Source organism: Colossoma macropomum, unplaced genomic scaffold, assembly GCF_904425465.1.
Source record: "Colossoma macropomum unplaced genomic scaffold, Colossoma_macropomum, whole genome shotgun sequence".
Classification (NCBI taxonomy): domain Eukaryota; kingdom Metazoa; phylum Chordata; class Actinopteri; order Characiformes; family Serrasalmidae; genus Colossoma; species Colossoma macropomum.
In genome coordinates this window covers 13,963,692-13,982,040 of record NW_023494808.1, presented here as the reverse complement: position 1 = coordinate 13,982,040, position 18,349 = coordinate 13,963,692, and the positions used below count along the sequence as shown (strand labels likewise).

The 18,349-nt window shown below is 37.5% G+C and overlaps 1 protein-coding gene across 2 annotated transcripts in view; it reads left to right on the top strand.

Moving 5' to 3' along the window:
• The window catches only part of mad1l1 (mitotic arrest deficient 1 like 1), a 115,736-nt gene that overhangs the window by 74,384 nt on the left and 23,003 nt on the right, over positions 1-18,349 (top strand). For both annotated transcript variants that reach the window (XM_036557708.1, XM_036557709.1), the window contains exons 16-17: positions 9,233-9,437; positions 17,219-17,409. In XM_036557708.1, coding sequence (XP_036413601.1) covers positions 9,233-9,437; positions 17,219-17,409 — 396 coding nt within the window. The remainder of the gene's footprint in view (positions 1-9,232; positions 9,438-17,218; positions 17,410-18,349) is intronic.

The window sequence follows — 18,349 nt, the reverse complement described above, 5'->3', positions numbered from 1 at the left end:
ATGATGCATTAACTTCTGTCTTTACTTGGATACTTTTTTTGTGAAGGATGGCCTGATTATTTCATCAACATCAAGATTTCAGAGATTTCAGAAAACCTCCAGAGAATAGTTGTTGAAGCTCAAACTTGAAAGCATTACAGAAGATTTCCATGAGCCCACAGTCAGGCGGATAGTTCACAAATAGAATAAATTCAGTACCGCTGCTTCTCATCACAGGAGTGGGCGTCCAGCTTTGCAGCCTCAGGGCCTGGACGGCTCGCAATCATTGAGGGACCAATGAATCCAACATCTGGAGATTCGACAGCAGCGTCTCAGTGTCTGCTTGTGGTCTAAAACTCAAGAGGTTGGGTTACGCAGCATGACCGATCCAAAACTCAGGAGTGAATCAACAAAACATAGTTGCTCAGCAGAAGAATTTCTGTGTTTTTGTCAGTGAGTTCTTGACCTCTGCCCCATTGAAATACTGCAACATGATCTGAAACAGGACATTCAAGCAAGACATTCCGAAAACACTACAACAGATGAACGTGCCAAAATAACTTCTAACTGCTGTGCTGGTTTTATCAGCTGCTGCAGGTTGTTTGTGTAGAAATCCCAATACATACAACTGTAATATTTAGTTATTTTTTTTAAAAGGACAAATGCAAGATTCTGTTGATTCTGCTGCTGGTTCACAGTGAAAAACATTGTACACAGCAGAAGCCCAGCGAAACTACGGGTACTCAAAACATCTTTGAGCAAAGGCCTTTGGCTTTTGGCTGGGAAGATGCATTTCTGCTTGTTTATATGATATTGTGATAGATTAAAATCATCAGTACTCGAAGGCTGGCTTTACACAGTGAAACTTTCATGCAGCTAGTTGCATGTTGTGAATTGCATGCAACAAAAATTCTATACAACTTGAGAGTCAAACAAAGAAATTCAAAAAGCACAATGCACCACATTGGATTACTCCACTAGCTCTACTAACATCATATTCTCACCATAAAAAGTCATCCATGAGGTGTTTTTACATATTTGCAGCACCTTCATATATTTTTTTCATGATATTGCCATTTTTTCTGTATCTACAAACCCAAAAACATTGGGGCAAAATGCCAATAAAATCAGAAAGCAATGATTAGTAAGCTCTATATGACCTGTAGTCTATTAAAAATAAAACAGCACAGAAATGATGTTTTACATGTATTCTTTTTTGTAAATATATGCTCATTTCAAAAATGGAGATTCCAAAAAGATTCCTTTTAGCAACACTTAATATTCATGTGGGGACTGAAGATACAAACCGATCCAAGTTTTGAAAGAGAAATGTTTTGCCATTTTTCAGTTGTCTCAGTTTCAAGCTGCACAGCTGGGCCTTTGATGTGATATTTTGCGCTTTACGCTGTGCCACACATTTTGAATAAGAGACAGGCAGGCCAGCCTCACACCCTCACTGTCTGATTGTGCAGCCATGCAGTTGTAACACATGCAGAATGTTTCTTGGTTTTGTTGAAATAAGCACGGACACCCTTGAAAAAGATGTCATTTAAGGCAGCATATGTTTGAGCTATGCTGGTAGCAACCTGGATGGTCCTTTATTTCTTTGTTCCAGAGAAAACATCCATTATTTCCATAAACCCTCCATCCATCCATCCATCCATCCATCCATCTCAAAAATTGGTGCAAAATGATGTGAAATGCAAATGTAAAAACAGAAAGTAGTGATTACTACATTGTGTTTGACCTGTATTCAATTGAAAATGGTACAAGAACACAATATTTGATTTTTTTAACTATAACTATATCGTTACAAATTTGGTGCCTGCAACATGCTCCAAAATAGTTGGGACAGGAGAATGTTTGCCACAGTGTTACACTTTAATACATTATATTAACATACATTAATACTTTCATTTTTTCCATTCTTCAGTTTTACAAGTTTTCAGCTATGCATCTGTATGGGGTGTTTTGAGCTTAATAATGCAACACACGTTTTCAGTGGGAGACAGGTCTGGATTGTAGGCAGGCCAGTTTAGCACTTGCACTCTCTGATTACGCAGCCATGGTGTTATAAGACGTGCTGAATGTGGCTTGGTGTTCTCATGCAGAAATAAGCATGGAGGTCCCTGAAAAAGACGTTGTCCAGAAGGCAGCATACGTTGCTCCAAAATATGTTTATTATCTTCACAGCTCTCCACTCACAACACTTTGACATATGCTGGCTTTTAAATCTTTGGAACTTTACACCAGTAACAATCTAAATACGTAAAATCCTTGCAATCTCTGGCATTTTTTTATTTTTAAACTGTTTGGTTTTTTGCTGGTGCATTTTTGGCAAAGTGAGCCTTAACCGTCCTATAAAGGACTAGGCCTTTCTTGAATGCTCCTTGTACTCAGGCATTGTTTAAGATGTGTTTTGAACATTTCACAATAGTCTTAAATTGCCCCATCCCAACTTTTTGGAAATGTGTTGCAGGCATTTATTTCAGAATGTTGATCAGATAAATAGAGTATCTTGTCTTTGTGCTGCTTTTGTTCAAATACAAGTCAAGGTGAATTTACAGATCACTGCGTTGTGTTTTTATTAGCATTTTAATGACAAGTATTCTGTTTTTGCCATATTGACCAGGGCAGTCCTTTCCAGATTGTTGACATTGCCAGATTGATGTGTGTTGAGAACCATTAGGTTAATAGCTGCCTACTAAATAGGGTGTAAGTATGGTGAATATGCAGAAATGTATACAAATAGTAATAACTGAGTTGGGCTAAAAGGCACATATTGGCATGTGCTACTCTTGGAGTCACGATGATCTACTATAAGGATGTATGCACAACATATAAGGAGGCTTTAGGGTGATGCTGTTGAGGACCATTAAAGCAACTCTAAAAATATTTTGTTCCACTGGTGTTTTTATTTAGTTTTATTGGCACCCTATAAATAAATGATTCAGCAGAGGAGGCACTTAAAGTCAACCAGGGCTGTAACTCAGTCTTAAAATATTCATGATATATAGGTTTGTTTTTGTGCAGACCCAATGTTGTTTATTGACTGTTGACTTTGCCTTGGAAAACAAAGCCAATTTAGTTGCATCAGATTAGATGTACAAATCAGGAAGGAGACGTGTATTCAAGGACTGTTAAAGTAGAGTTGGTAAGTAAATATCCTCCTTACAGATTATTGCTGCCATTCTACCTGCATTTCCTTTATAAAATGAATACATCTATTAAGATCTGATTGGCTGAGCCACAGTCTAAGCCATTGTAAAATACACTCTCTGCCATCAGTACACATCAGTTGAATTCTGTCTTAATGGTGTTATAAATGCTGTTCATGGAATAATAAGTGGCCTACTTGCCTACTTGAAATGCCATTAGTTAACTAATTAATAATGTGACATGGTTAAAGATGTGCATACATTATTTTCACCAAAAAAGTTACTTTTGTTGGACTATCCACAGAAACATGAATAGAAACACACGACACATCAGTTGAATTCTGTATTAATATGCCAAGTTTAAGTGTGTTCATGGAATAATTATTGGCTTGTCAACCATAGCCTAGTATTGATAAACTGCAAAAAAAAAAGACTAGGACTGGGTAATTTTTCGATACCGATCAAAACTTTACTTTTTCCAGAAGCTTTCAGATTGTGACAAACAACTGTAACGTGAAAGAGATAATTATTCATTTTTAATACTAACTCTTTATTTCCCTCTTCCTGGCCCTCTATATAAATGACTTCACTTGGTTGCTGTAGTTTAAAAAATATTGGAACATAACTCAGATCTCCTCTGGCGAACTGTAGTGTGGAAAAATATACATGGAGGAAAAACAGCTAGTTAACCCACCTAGCCGGAAAAGACTGTAATCATCGTTAATGTTAAATTTGGTCACTGCACTTTTAAATGGATCATATCATAATCCTTGTACATATCTAAGATCTGAATACTGTTAAATAGTATTTTTACCGTGTGACTTTCGGAAGGATGGTCCATATAAGCAGTTCATGAATACCTTTCAGATATATGTTAAATGTATACTGTGTGGTCAGTCAGTTACTCACACGTTTTATTGGCTAGTTTTGACCAAAATATTCGGCAGTATGATTTAATTATGTAATTACACAACATTTACCCACTTGGCTAGTTTCTGTTTGATGGAGACATCATGTTTTCCTTGTCTAGTCTTAAAAATAGCTCCTCTGTGACTGACAAACTCTGATGCATTGCAGTATGTGTATTATATGATGTTATATATATCAGAAAAAGAGGTTGTGGAGATTTGTGCTGACTGCTAGATGTGCTACAGTCAATCATCTGACTTCTAAGCACAGCAGTGGCACTGAAATAGATCCATAGATATAGATCAGTGCACAGCGGTTGTGCAGGGTGTGTTACTCCAGTAAGGTGGTAGTGCCTTAGCTAGGTAGTGAGTGCATGGTGATGTAGTTAATATGGAGTAAAGGGAAGAACACAAATGTGATAAAGTAGTATCTCACAGACATGCATATGTGAAAGGTAATGTGTGAAAGTCAGAGACCACCCTTCATTTATTTGGTTTAATTTTCAGTCCAAACAACATTTAGGTGCAAACTGTTCATTTTTCAGGAGATGCATTTCTGAAGAGATTAGATATAAGAGACTTCACTCGCATAAGGATGATGAACCTCAGTGGAAGATGAAACAGCAGTTTCCAAAACTGAAGGATAAAAAAATTATTAAAAGATACAGAGAAAATGGGTCTCCTAACAACCATGCAAGACCTAGTAGACCACCAAAATTTTCCCTGTGAGATAAACAGTTATTAAAGCTTTCAACTCAAAATTGAAAGCTTTAAAATCAAAATTCACAGGTGTTTATATCCAGTCTTCCACTTTAAGACAACTCAACACTATGGGTCTAAAAGGATGTGTAGCTGTCAAGAAGCCCTTATTGAGAAAAGGAAATAGATAAAAAAAAAATCTAAATAAAAAATCTGCAAAACAAACAAAGAACAATGAACTGACCACCTACCGCAACATCACTAAATGTGTTTAGGATTACTTGGATCATAAGAAGCAGACGACGCAACATGTCATGTCAACATGTCAACCAAAACGTTTTCTATCGTAACTGAACTATCGTAAGATAAAGTCTCAGGCGTCAGATGGTCTGAAGCAATTTCATGTCATTTACTTGAATTTCTGTAAGAGCTTTAAGAGACATTAAATACTTGGGACTTCTGGTTTGTATTATCACTACTGTAAATGATATTGACCATAATATTCTCTAGAAGAGAGAATTTTACCTCAGAAGTCTCAGAATTTTGTGTGTTTACATCTCAAACATTTAATTAATGTTTTTTATTGGTGAAATACTCAAACGATTAGTGTTAGAGGTAAATATGAAGTAAAATGCAACAAACTTCTAAGACTGAACTATGGAGGTGTGGAAAGATGCTCCTGCAGATTTTCTTAGAGGAACTAAATGCAAGTCTCCAGAAAACAATGGAAGCTGTAATAGATCTCCAAAATGATAACTTTACAGGAGAAGGAAAAAACCTACTTTACTTTTAATGTAAGTCAATGGAACCAGACTTTTTTCCAAGTCATTTTGGGCCATTTGTTTTGGTCCATTTATCATGAAACTTACACATAATGTAAAGGGCAACAGGACTTTTCAAATGATCTCAAAAACTATAAAACAATAAAAATGGACATATATGGTTTTGTTCCAACAACAGTGAAATGCAAAGTGTGGGTGCACTTAATACTGAAAAAAATATATTTAATGGTTTAGGCTTCTGTGTAATTTGCCATTAAATATGTTTTCTGCTTTTTTCTCGTTACTGAAAGAATATATATTTTTTAGCTGTTTTGACTGGGAGTTAAATTAATGATGGGTGGTCTCTGACTTTTGCACAGTACTGCATGTATTAGGGCTGCACAATATGGGCAAAATATTGTGTTGCTGCATATTGTTTGTCATATATCTTGCAGTAGTAAAAGGGAGTTAATAATGTGACATGGTTAAAGACTAGCCTGCCACACTTATACAAAAATAATGTACTTTTATTGGATTACATGAATACCTTGATTGTTCTTGTCCACAGTACACATTAAAAAAAAACCTGTCCTTGGTTAGAAGCTCATTTCCGTATCAAATCCCTCTACAAGATCAATTTTGAAAAGGCTTGTATTGTAATAACAGTGAACAGTCCTAACATGTGTCATCTAGAGATGAATTTACCTTCTTTTTCTGAGATGAGTCACCATTTTTCACATTGACTGTAATGCGTACATATGTGTGTGCATGCCTCAGTTGTGCCTCACCCTCGTTCCTTCCTTCATTTCAGTCTTTCAGTCACTGATGCGATTAGCTTGTTGAAACACAAATACGCTCCATTTACGCTCACCACTGGAGCCAGTGTAAGATAGATGAGAGGGAAAAAAAGGCAAGAAAGCTGGAGATATGTCTCTAAATCTTTTTCCTTCGCCCCATCACTCCATCTTAAAGATGGCCTTCGTCTGTAATATTTATAGAGCTCCTGTCTCGCGTTTATAAAGGAAGTGATGCCCATCTGTGACGCTAAAGGTGAAACAAATTTGTTTCACAGTTAACACAGGTGTATTCATGCATATGCAAATGTACCAGCCTTGTCAACACTTTAAGGTTTTTAAATGGTTCACGTTCGGGTGAGATTTGTTGACCTTTTTTCGCATTATGTTCTTGCTTTTTTTCCTTCTTTCCCTCTTTGTGGCTGCTGATTAAAGCTGTATTTTTACCTTGTGGTGTTTTCTCTCCTTCCCTGTAATTTGCACCATAATGAGGTGTTCAGATTGAGGCATTACTCTTTTGATAGGCCCCTTAATTCAGCACAAGTCTCATTAGTGGCTTTTAAACCCCTGAAGTTTTCCACCCAGAGAAGAATCGGTTCTCAGCTCTGGATAGGAAGGAGCCATCACTTCTTGGGTATTGCTGAATAAAATGAACAAGCTTGTTTTGTTGGCAGAAGGGCTTGTTTTTCAGCTAAAAATGAAGGTTTATGCTTGTGATCTCCTTGAAATCTTAAAATACAGGGTGATTCAAAAAGATTCATCCGATTTCAAAATGATTTATTTCACTTGTAAATCATTACAGAACAATGCAGTACATTGTAAAAGGTCTAAGTGAGCATAAATTTTAGAATGTAATTTTACAAGTGCTCAGTATGAACCTCCTCCAGCTGTACGGACAACATCAGCACCATAGTCAAATTCATCCCATACTCGATTGAGCATGTCGGGTGTCACTGCACTCACGGCTCTTTCAGTGCGATTTCGGAGATCATCCAGTATTGTGGAACCAACGGCGAACGCTCTGAGCTGTTGGAGGTTCACTGCCCACGAAAATCATGCTGCACAGTTATGACGGATTCACTCTTATTGAAGTGGAGAACGCAGAACGCTTTCTGCTCAGAGGTCACATCTCCTCACTGACTGAAGGGAGCCATCTTCCAGTGACACTCAGAAACTCTATGACCCCCTCTTTCAATTGGTATGTGATTGGTTCCTAGGTGGCTCATGGTTGTAAAAATACGGCGCTTTGAAATCGAATGAATCTTTTTGAATCACCCTGTATAAAAGACAGGTTTACAGTGGGCAGTAATTTTCATTTCATTTTACTGGTTTCATTTCATTTTACTGGACCCACGCCCTTAAAAGTAATGTCTAAAAGTGCTCATTGCCATAGAAGAACAACTTTTGGTTCCCAAAGGCAGTTGTTCTCAAACTGGTCCTCAGTGATCCAACTCTCAACACATGAGGATAGAGCGAAAATATCGATTGTCTGGTGGTCCCTGTTGATCCGTTGAGAACCATTTAATGGGTGGTTATTCTAAGAGCCAGTTTTGTTAAGAAGGTTCAAGAGCGTAAATGTTTTTAGAGTTTAAAGAACATGTGCCTAATAATCTGTACCGAATCTACATCATCTAAGAAATCTAAGTACATCTAAGTCAAGAACGCTGTAGCACCTATTTTGGTGCAGTAGACAAGGAAGTACATATAATTGATATCAAAATTTCACACATTAGTGCAGATTTGATTGTGACAACAGGGCATCTTAACAGGTATGCAGCCACATCAACAAACCACAAACATTAAGAGGAATTCCACAGATTTTCTTCTATATAATTAAATAGTTGAGAATTAATTAATAGAAAGTAATTCAGGGTGTTTTGTGAAAACAACCAAAACGTTTTCTATTGTAACTGAACTATCGTAAGATAAAGTCTCAGGCGTCAGATGGTCTGAAGCAATTTCATGTCATTAACTTGAATTTCTGTAAGAGCTTTAAGAGACATTAAATACTTGGGACGTCTGGTTTGTATTATCACTACTGTAAATGATATTGACCATAATATTCTCTAGAAGAGAGAATTTTACCTCAGAAGTCTCAGAATTTTATATGTTTACATCTCAAACATTTAATTTATGTTTTTATCGGTGAAATACTCGATTAGTGTTAGAGGTAAATATGAAGTAAAACCTCCGAATTTTGCATATGTATAGGCATGTCCATCTCAGTGTTTTGGAATCACTTTCATTATCGACTCCCACGTTTTCTACCACCCACCCATTTTCCACCATAGTTCTTTGTCAACACTATTCAGCAGCCATTATTAATTTTGTAGGTTCAACTTTTTATAACTTCAGTAAGTGACATCAATTTGTTGAGGTCAACTTAGAAACAGCACAATTACATTTCTTTTAGCATGCATTTATTGATGGTACTTGCAGTGGCTATTTTACAAATAAAGTAGAAGTATATCATCACTATTAAGCAACTGGGTGTAAAATTATGATGTAACATTAGCTAAACGGTAGAATTATTCAAAGATTAACATTTTGACATTAGACCTGTTAAAAGTAGGCTAGTGGCCAGACTATGTTTGGTGAAGATACTTAGTAATTGACTCTTATGTTAATTTAATTGTGTGATTTCTTGCTAGAATCATAGATGTTTTTGGTTTTCCTGGATCATTTAAATGTCACAATAATGCCAGAAATATCAACGTTGTGGCCCAAGCTTACCAAGGAGCAAAAATACTGAATATAGTCCAAAGTGTTGAGAAGAACATCTGGGATGAGCCCCAGCATGTCATTATCATGATGCAGTGGTCTCTTTAATAAAGATTTTCTGTGGTTTCCTGTAAATATATGGTAATAGATGTTTATAGTCTACAACTCAACATTGAATTGTACAGAATGTCACACTGAAATCCATCCCCCAGGGAGATTATGACCCAGTCAAAACAAAAGTGGTGCACTTCCGGCTGAACCCCACCCAGGTTGCTAAGCAGCAGCGTGCCGAGGAATTGGAGCAGTTGAGGGTGGAGTGTGAACGTCTGAGGGACCGCCTTCGGAAGATGGAGGCAGGAGGTGCCATCACAACTGATGACACTACGCTCATTATACCGCCTTCACAGGAAATACTAGGTATGTCGAATTTGTGAAGTGGTTGGTGAGGTTAACTGGGAATTCTAATGGGGAATTCTAATGAAACATTTTTGGTATTGTGACGAGAAGGGCCAATTTGTTATGGCCAGACGACTGGATAGTAGAATCTCTAAAATGGAATGGCTTGTGAGCTGCTACTGGTCAGCAGTGGTGAGTATCTACTGACAGTGGTCCGAGGGTTTTGGGCGCCCAAGGCTCATCGATGCATGAGGGCAACGAAGGCTATCAGAAATCAGAACTGGACCTTGGAGCAATGGAAGAAGGTTGCCTGGTCCTAGGAGTCTCACTTTCTTTTACATCATGTGGGTGGACAGGTATATGAATGCCATTTACCTGGGGAAGTGATGCATCAGGATGTACTGTAGGAAGAAGACAAGCCAATCAAGGTATTGTTATGCTTTGAACAATTTTCTGATGGTAAACCCCAGGGTCTGGACATTAATGTGTATGTCACTTTAACATGTGCCACCTACCTAAACGTCGTTACAGACCACGGCGGTGGTAGACGCCAGTGGCAGTGGCCACTTTCAGCAGGATAATGCACCCTGCAATACTGCACACGTTGCTCAGGAATGATTTAAGGCACAAAGACCAAAGAAGTCAAGGTGTGTCTCTATCCAGTCAAGTATCTGTGGAATTTACTGGAACAAGTCTCCTCCTCCACTGTGCAGCTAAGACGAGTTAAAAGATCTGCTTCTATCATCTTGGTGACAGATACTGCAAGACACCTTCAGAGGTCTGGTAGAGAGTCCATGCCTTGCTGGGTCCAAGCTTTTGGGAGCACATGGAGGACCAACAGTGTATTAGGCCGGTCATAATGTTTTGGCTCATCAGCATATAATGTCATATAAACAACAATTAACGATGTAATTCATCATTTGCAGGTATCAAAGCTCAAGACTAAACCGATTAGTTGTTTTGCCTCCCAACTGTTGATAATTAGCAGCACCCAGCCGACAACAGGCACAAATAAAAATAAAGGATAAACAAACGTTATATCACAGCTGACCTCTAAACAGTATAGAACCACATCAGAAATTGGAACCTATGTTGTTTTTGTAAAACCCACAATGTGTTTCGATACTTAACATCCTGCTCTTTACATAAGCGAATGCAGTAGCATATAAAATTATAAACTTATAAAAGAATAAAACAAACATAGGCCTTCACTGCTTCATACTTAGTGGGAACTTGGAATAATATTAAAAGATGTAGCTTGTGGTAAAAAGCAAAAATAGACTCGACGCCTTGAGCGCATGAACCCCTCCTTCATGCAAAACTATTTTTTCTTTTAGAATTATATATATATTTTTTAATTTAAATGTAATCTTTACAGCACGTCTACAAGCTAAACCAAACATATGTTCCTCTAGTTTTAACCTCTCAGTGCAATCAAATCAAGTGTTCCATTTGGTAGGTTTTTGTCATGTAAGAGGGCTGTTTAGCTGCTGGTTGTTTTGCATAGCATGTGTTTTGGTAGCCTGTTTAAATGCCACTGCGAAATCAATGCTCTTGGCTTGAATTTGATAATGCTGTATTGGCTAATAACGCTGGACAGTGCACTGCAAATATGTAGAGACTATGTATGAGTCCAGTATTAGCTGTAAACAAATTTTCGAACCCATATGATTTTTGTTCACTGCTGTGAAGCCGCAACAAAGGCAAGTGTTACGGTAAACCACACATAAACTGTGAGACTTGACAGATGTGCTAGTCAGTAATGTCCCAAGTTACTTAGGCTTATTGTGACACGCATGGCAGTAGATTAATATTATCATCATGCCCTGTAAATATAGTAGCATTCAAGGCCAGTGAAACACATCTTTGAAAAATTGGTTCTAACATAGGTGCTCCTAAATCAGAATTCTTTTTGGATATTATTGATGACTGGCAAGTAGCCACGATGCTGATGCATAAAAGGGGATAATGAAAAGGGAAAGGAAGCTGGGACACAACTAGAGAGAACTAATTTACTGTTAAACAACTCTCTAAATATGTTAGGAAATTGGGGTTCATGTTCCTTTAGAAAGTGTGCGAGCACAATCCCCAACAGCCAGTTCTTCTGAGAGAGAGCCTGTTAATCCTCTCTCCTATTTACTGTACTGCTAGCTTAACCTCCCCTACAGCTCTTCAGCTTTACTTATTTAACTTTACATTAACTTTGCCCTGAGTACATGAAACCAAAACTAAATGCTGACATACTTTGGAACTTGCTTCAAAGTGACTCACTGCGGTAAAAAACAACCAAGCTGAAGTCACTGTGTATTTACCCTAGAGTAGCTAAGTTAGCGCTGTCCCTGGAACCTTTAGAAGTACAGAAAGTTTGTCTTATCCCAGTCTATGGCCGTGAAACAGGATCAGAAAAAGGTGACAAATATTATTAAACTGTATAATATGTGTGTTAGACTATGTTTGTGTGAATTCTTCATGGTCTCTGCTGTGTGTGATTTTACTGCTTTAGTAAAATCTGCAGTATTTTCCTTACAGTGTAAGTGTCCTGGGGCCGGATTCGCAAAAGCTTTCTTAAGAAAAAACTTGCGAGACAAACAGTAAGAAGTTCATAAGAATGGGCCTCATTCACCAGTATCTTAAGTTTTTTCTTAAATTTGTTCTTGAGAAAGGTCCTAAGAAAAAGTCCACGTCAGATTAATGACGTGTTCTTAAACCACAGAACTGTTCTCACCTTTGTGCTCTCGAGTGTGTAGATTCTGTTCTTACCTAAGAACAAATCCCACATAAGAAAACACTGGTGAATGTCAGAATCTTCGTGAAGTGGGTTTTAAGAAGAATTTTTTTCTTAAGAACGGTTGGCGAATGAGGCCCATTGTTCTTAAATGCAATTCTTGAAAATACTTGAGAAATTCTGAGATGTTCTGTTAAGATAAGCTTAATTATTTTCTATATACAATCTCCATTGTTTTCTTATGTATGCTATGTTGCGTTTTAGCATGTACCATAAACTGTGCGAGATACTGTGAATTTGTATTAACTTTTATTACCGTTATTTTGTTTAATCCGCTCAGATGAGCAACATGGAGGAAGAACATCAAACCAAAACCTTTTAACTCTTACAGCCTAAGACAAGTGTGAGACTATCATAAAGTTAAGAAAACATTTAAGAATGTTTCAAGAATACCACTTGTTCTTAGAATTATTCTTAAGGAAATAGTTAAGAAAAGAAAATAAGAGAATTCTTAAGAAGTTATTTGAAGAATAGTAATTTCTCGTAACTTTTTTCTTAAGAATGAAGTTAAGAAAAAACACATTTAAAATCTGGCCCTGAGTGGTTAGTTGAAATATATAAAACTTTGAAAGTATAATAGAACATGGATTTCTAAGGGCAGTCTCTACTATAATGACAAAAGCGCCTCGGTTTTTTAAAGCATGTGGTCATGGCTTTGGAATTCGTTTGCAGTCTGAAGTTTAGCATTCATATTTTTAGCATGTTATGCAAGTCACTATGGATCTACACCAGAAGAACAAGTGCCTGTTTGCAGTAGCATTCATTAAAATCACAGGTGAAGGTAGTTTTCAAGTTGTTGGGTTGCTCAGTATGTTATTCAATATGTCAGTTTTATGATAATGAACAATTTAAAAGAAAAAACGTAAATTAAAAATAGAATAGAAAGTAGGTCAAAACTGCAGCCAAATGCATGCGTTGGTTAGGAGGGGGTCATATAATTGGAAATAATTGATAAGCGTGATTATTTTTAACTAAATATGATTACTTTTAGATATCACCAGTCTAGTCCATAGCTGTTTCTGTTTTGTATACCTATGGCTGCTGTCACAGAAGGGATTTCCAGTGTTATCTGCTCACATGAAATATAGGAGCTTATATTCTCTCAGCGTGAGCTTATATTTTCTGCTTTTTCTTGATTTATTTTGTTTATTTGGTGCCCCGTGGACGTGTGGGAATATCTTGTTTTTCTCAATATTGTTTGGTGGCAGGACGCTGAAGTAGGACAGATGGAGCCAAAAAAACGTGTATGTGTTCAGAAAACGAGCCTTAACAAATTAGAATGTCAAAGTAAATTGTTCAGTCCTCGTGAGCATGTGGCTTTCTTTGTGTATGTATAATTTTGTTTCTGTTGTCGCCAGCTGTGTCTCATTGGCTCTGTCGCACAGTCTTCCTGTGTTGTTTCATACGCAGCATCTATGTTCCTCCTCTCGTCTAGACTAGCAGCACGTACAGCTTCATATCCCGTGTGTATACACACGTGCAAAGAAACAGAGAAGCTAACGATGATTTCAGCTTTTATTGTGTTGTAAGCAATACGTCTAATTTCAGTCTTGTGGATGTTATGGAGCAGAATTCAGTCTCAGTTATGAGCAAACGGAAGAGGGAGAGAAAATATCAGATGTAATTTGTATCTACAGTGCTAATGTTTGGAGAAGATTAGCTACTAAATATGCTCTGCAACACTGACAGCGGAGTTAACATTGGCCAACATGCTCTACTGTCTCTCTAAAAAAAAAAAGAGGTGTTCATTCAAAATAATACAACTTAAACTGCAGTTACACTGTTCTGTCACAACAACGCAGCGCAACAGAGCCTATTCATTTTCAGTGGGAAGCTGGGAATGCTTACAACCAATCAGGATACACTTTCGAAGAACAGTAGCAAAAGCTTATCGCTGCTTTTGGAACAAAATCTCTTATCTCCATTTTTCTGTTTTTGACATTATTTGGAATTTCATGAATTTCATGATGAATGGACCCAAAGAAATGACCCAGAATTACTTGGAAAACAGACTGGTTCCATTGACTTACATTCAACCTAAAGTATGTTTTTTTTCCTTCTCCTGTAAAGTTACCATTTTGGAGATTTCATGGAAGAAAAGTTGCAAAAAAAACAGCATGTTGAATTTTTGTTCTCTATAAATGTGTAGAAAATTGACAAAACATAATTTGAACCAGGGTTCAAACTTTTGCATATGACTGTATGAGTGGATTTACAATGTTTAGGTGCAAGTAATGACTTCTATCATTACACTAGTAGGGTCCAACTGATACGAATATCCTAGGATTTAAGTCATGTGATTTTTCTGTTGTGGCCGTCATATTTGGGACCAAATTTCTGGCCATCGCTGCTCTACACGAACGTAACTAGAGGTGAAAGATGGCTAAAATTACTCACTGGAAGAGGAAAAACATTACCTCGACAAAGTTGATAAAATAGGCTGCAATCTTATACAGTTTCCTCCCCGAACTCCTGATCACACTTAAACTGGCAGAAAGCTACCAATTATGTGTTTTCCTGACATTTATATTTATCTCATACACAACCCCTCTCACTATTCTGGAGACTCTCTCAAAGCAATTAAAAACACAGAAGCCACTGGCTCTTCATGTCAGGGTGGGTAAAGGATCCCGGAGTTTTGCTTAAAGAGGAGAAAAGCTCTGTGATCATAGGAGGGTAACGACAAAAGCTAATTATCACAGATGTGAACAATGACGTATGTTAACAGCGGAGAGATAACCAGTCGTCCCCCTAACGGAGCTGCAAACAGCCGGTATAACTTTACTCTCTGTTTCTGGAGATTTAAAGACGTTTGAATGGAAAACATAAACGTTAAATATAAGACTGAATGTCGAGGATCAGAAAACCATGTCGTGTTTCGACAGACGTGATTCTGTAAGTTTGCTCGTGCAATCCCTTCTTGAGCTGAACGAGGTGTGAACAGCAGAGAGAAACACTAAACTATACAGTGCAGGGGCGCCAAGCCTGGAGTGAAAACACTGAATTGGGGGTGCAACGATTATTCGACTTAGTCGACTAAAATCGACAACCAAATTAGTTGGCAACTAATTTAAAAGTCGATTAGTCTGTGACTTCATAACACATATTTCTTGCACTCACTAGGAACGTTTTCACGTTACTGCTCAATGCAGAGTTAATAACAACCTCAAGAACAAAATCCTCAAAAGTGTGAGAGCTTAACTCAGAAAAAGGTCTGTTGTGCTAATTGTAAAGCCGAGCTTAGCTGGCGTGAGATCACATCCTTCATGATGGAGCATCTGAAGAGGAAACTTGTCGGCTGTGAAGAAGATTCATCTCGATAAAATATGCCCCGTCCCAAATCGCATACTAGCACACTAAATAGTGTGTAAAAATAGCGCATATACCGTTAGAAGTGCACTCAATAGTGTAGTACGTGAAGTACAGAAGTGTGTGGTTTGGGACACAGCGATAGTTGAGCTAGCGAGCGGGTTAGCTAACACTAATGTTAATGTTCAATTCCGTCCTACTTCATGTTCTGAGCTGAGCTGTAACATTTGTATTTTGAAATGTGTGTTCTCTGGTATCGTTAATGGAGTTTGAACAGAAAGGCAAGTAATTATTATTCACAGCGACCCTGTTCACTTTACAGATAACGTTTACACTTTTAAACACTGCGTCGTGGTCTTAACGTCGAGGCCGCCGGTGCCTTCAAACTCGGCGAACACAGGAGGGCGTTTACAGTTCTGTTCTTTCCCCTCCGCTCCATCAAAGCGCGTCTTCCTTGCAGTATTCGCTCTTAGAGGAGATCAACATAGTTAGCAAATGCATTAAACAACCTCCAGCTAAATTTTAAACCTAATAGCTACATAAAAGTTATTTGGTAATGTAGTGATTCATAATCCGAATAATCGATTATTCGTTTCAGTAATCGATCGATTATTCGACTGTCAAATTAGTCGTTTGTTGCAGCCCTACACTGAATTAAAGGTCTGTGTATCTCTCATCATTCTCAGCTTCTGTTACGTTTTGCAGGTGAATCATTCACAAAGCACAGCAAATTGAAGGCATCGTACAGCGCAGTCACTGGTTCGGTCCTTAAAATGCCGACAGCTATACAGTGTGACGTCATGCGAAACGTGAGAATATATTGATGATAACACTGTTAAACAGGAGGTAACTCACATTGGTCTTCTTAGTGGTACAGTCTAAAGGTTTTTGTGTCTGTAATTGGGAGATTGTTGAATTGACAAGTTCAAATGCAGGAAAAGTTGCTCTTTATCGTTGTTTTTTGGGTTCGTCAAGATGAGCCAGTGATGGATAGGCTTTAGCGATGGACCACCTCCTACACAGATTGACTTTGGTACACTTGTGTCCAGATCATTGGATTAAATTTCATGACCGTGGCACGAATACTTTTGCTCAGTGACACTTTCTGTCATCATCTCTGTGCGAGTATGAAGTTATTGAATTAGTGGGCTTTGAGTTCACAGTTGTCACAGTCTATTATGTGTAATGAAATTTAGGAGCCTGAAAAATTATGAATATAATTGCAATTAATTCTGCAGCTCGTCTTCACAGTGAGCTGAGCTGACGTCTTTCTGCTGAACAGTGATTGACAAAGGAATATTCTAAGCAGTGTTCTAGTAATGATTTAATTTGAAATGATTATAAGAGTGGTAGCGCTATACCGTAAAACATCCCTACAGATAATTACATAATGATGTTCTTACACATTGTTTATTGTTGAGAATTTAATTTTGATAGATTGGCATGTCAATTTTTTTTCCCCACGGTGTAGCTAATCATTGAATGCCAACAGAAAAATGAAACTGAGCTTAATTATTCTCTAAACAATGGCTGTGGTTGTATGATAAATAAATACCAGACAAAATTCATCTTAGTTTTGTTAATGTCGTTCTGGGAAAGTTAATTTATAGACAGCAGAAGGTTTCTGATGATAACCTCGTCGTTTGTTTTCTCATTCAAATGTCGATTCAAATTCAAATGAGTCCCGTCTTTGCTGTGTTTTTGGCAGACTTGCGTAAACAGATGGAGAGTGCCGAGCTGAAGAACCAGCGCTTGAAGGAGGTGTTCCAGAAGAAAATCCAGGAGTTCAGAACAGTCTGCTACGTTTTGACTGGGTACCAGATTGACATCACAGTGGAAAACCAATACCGCCTCACTTCCGTTTATGCCGAGCGCATGGAGGACTCACTGCTGTTCAAGGTACGCAAAGACATATGACATTAGACTTTAAATGTATTAGGAATGCATGATATGGACAAAGTAAAGCCACAACCACACATTAATAACATAAATTACATTTTAAACATATTAACTGCTGCTGAAAACGTGTATAAACTAATATTTGTGCTTGGACACCACATAAAAAGTTTTGTGCTTAAACTCACATTTATACATATTATAATAATAATACATTTTCATGGTTTTCCTCAGTCACACCACATGACTTGCTAAGCTGGATCAACCTAACCAGAGACTCAAAAATCACAGCCATTTCAGTGTTTGTGGAAAGGCTGCTTACCTTGGAATTCTGTCGTGGGTCTCCTTTATGGTGTGATACCTGCCCACTCTTTCCTCGAAGCATGTCAGAATAAAAGTCCTTTGTTGTTGGTTGAACCGAGTGACATTTGAGGAAATCAGAGTTTACAGACAAAAGTTTTTCAATTATTTAAATACTTTTAAGGTGACGTGATTTTAAAGTGGTTTAAAAAAATGAAAGTGTTTAATTAAATAATTAATTTAGCGACTAAATTACCTTGCATGAAGAGTTCTGCATGTTGTTGGAAAGTGGCGCTTTTATTTATTTATTATTTTTATTTTATTTGTTTCAATTTGTTTATTTATTTTGTCCAAACAAGGGAAATTGACAAACTGTGCAGTGACTGTCCAAATACTCATTTAACAAAAGGAATAACTCTATATATACGCCTCTTGAATATCAGAGCACACAATAATGATAAATCTATCAGATTCATTTAAATTTGTTATGTATTGAGTATTGCTTTTGAAAGAACCTCAGAGTGGCTGTTTCAGTAAAATCACAGTATCAGGTAAATACTTTGATCAGTGCAGTGTTGTCTTTGTTGTTTTCATACATCAGTAAACTTGTGGGTTGAATTCCTTCATTTAGATTGACAGTTAG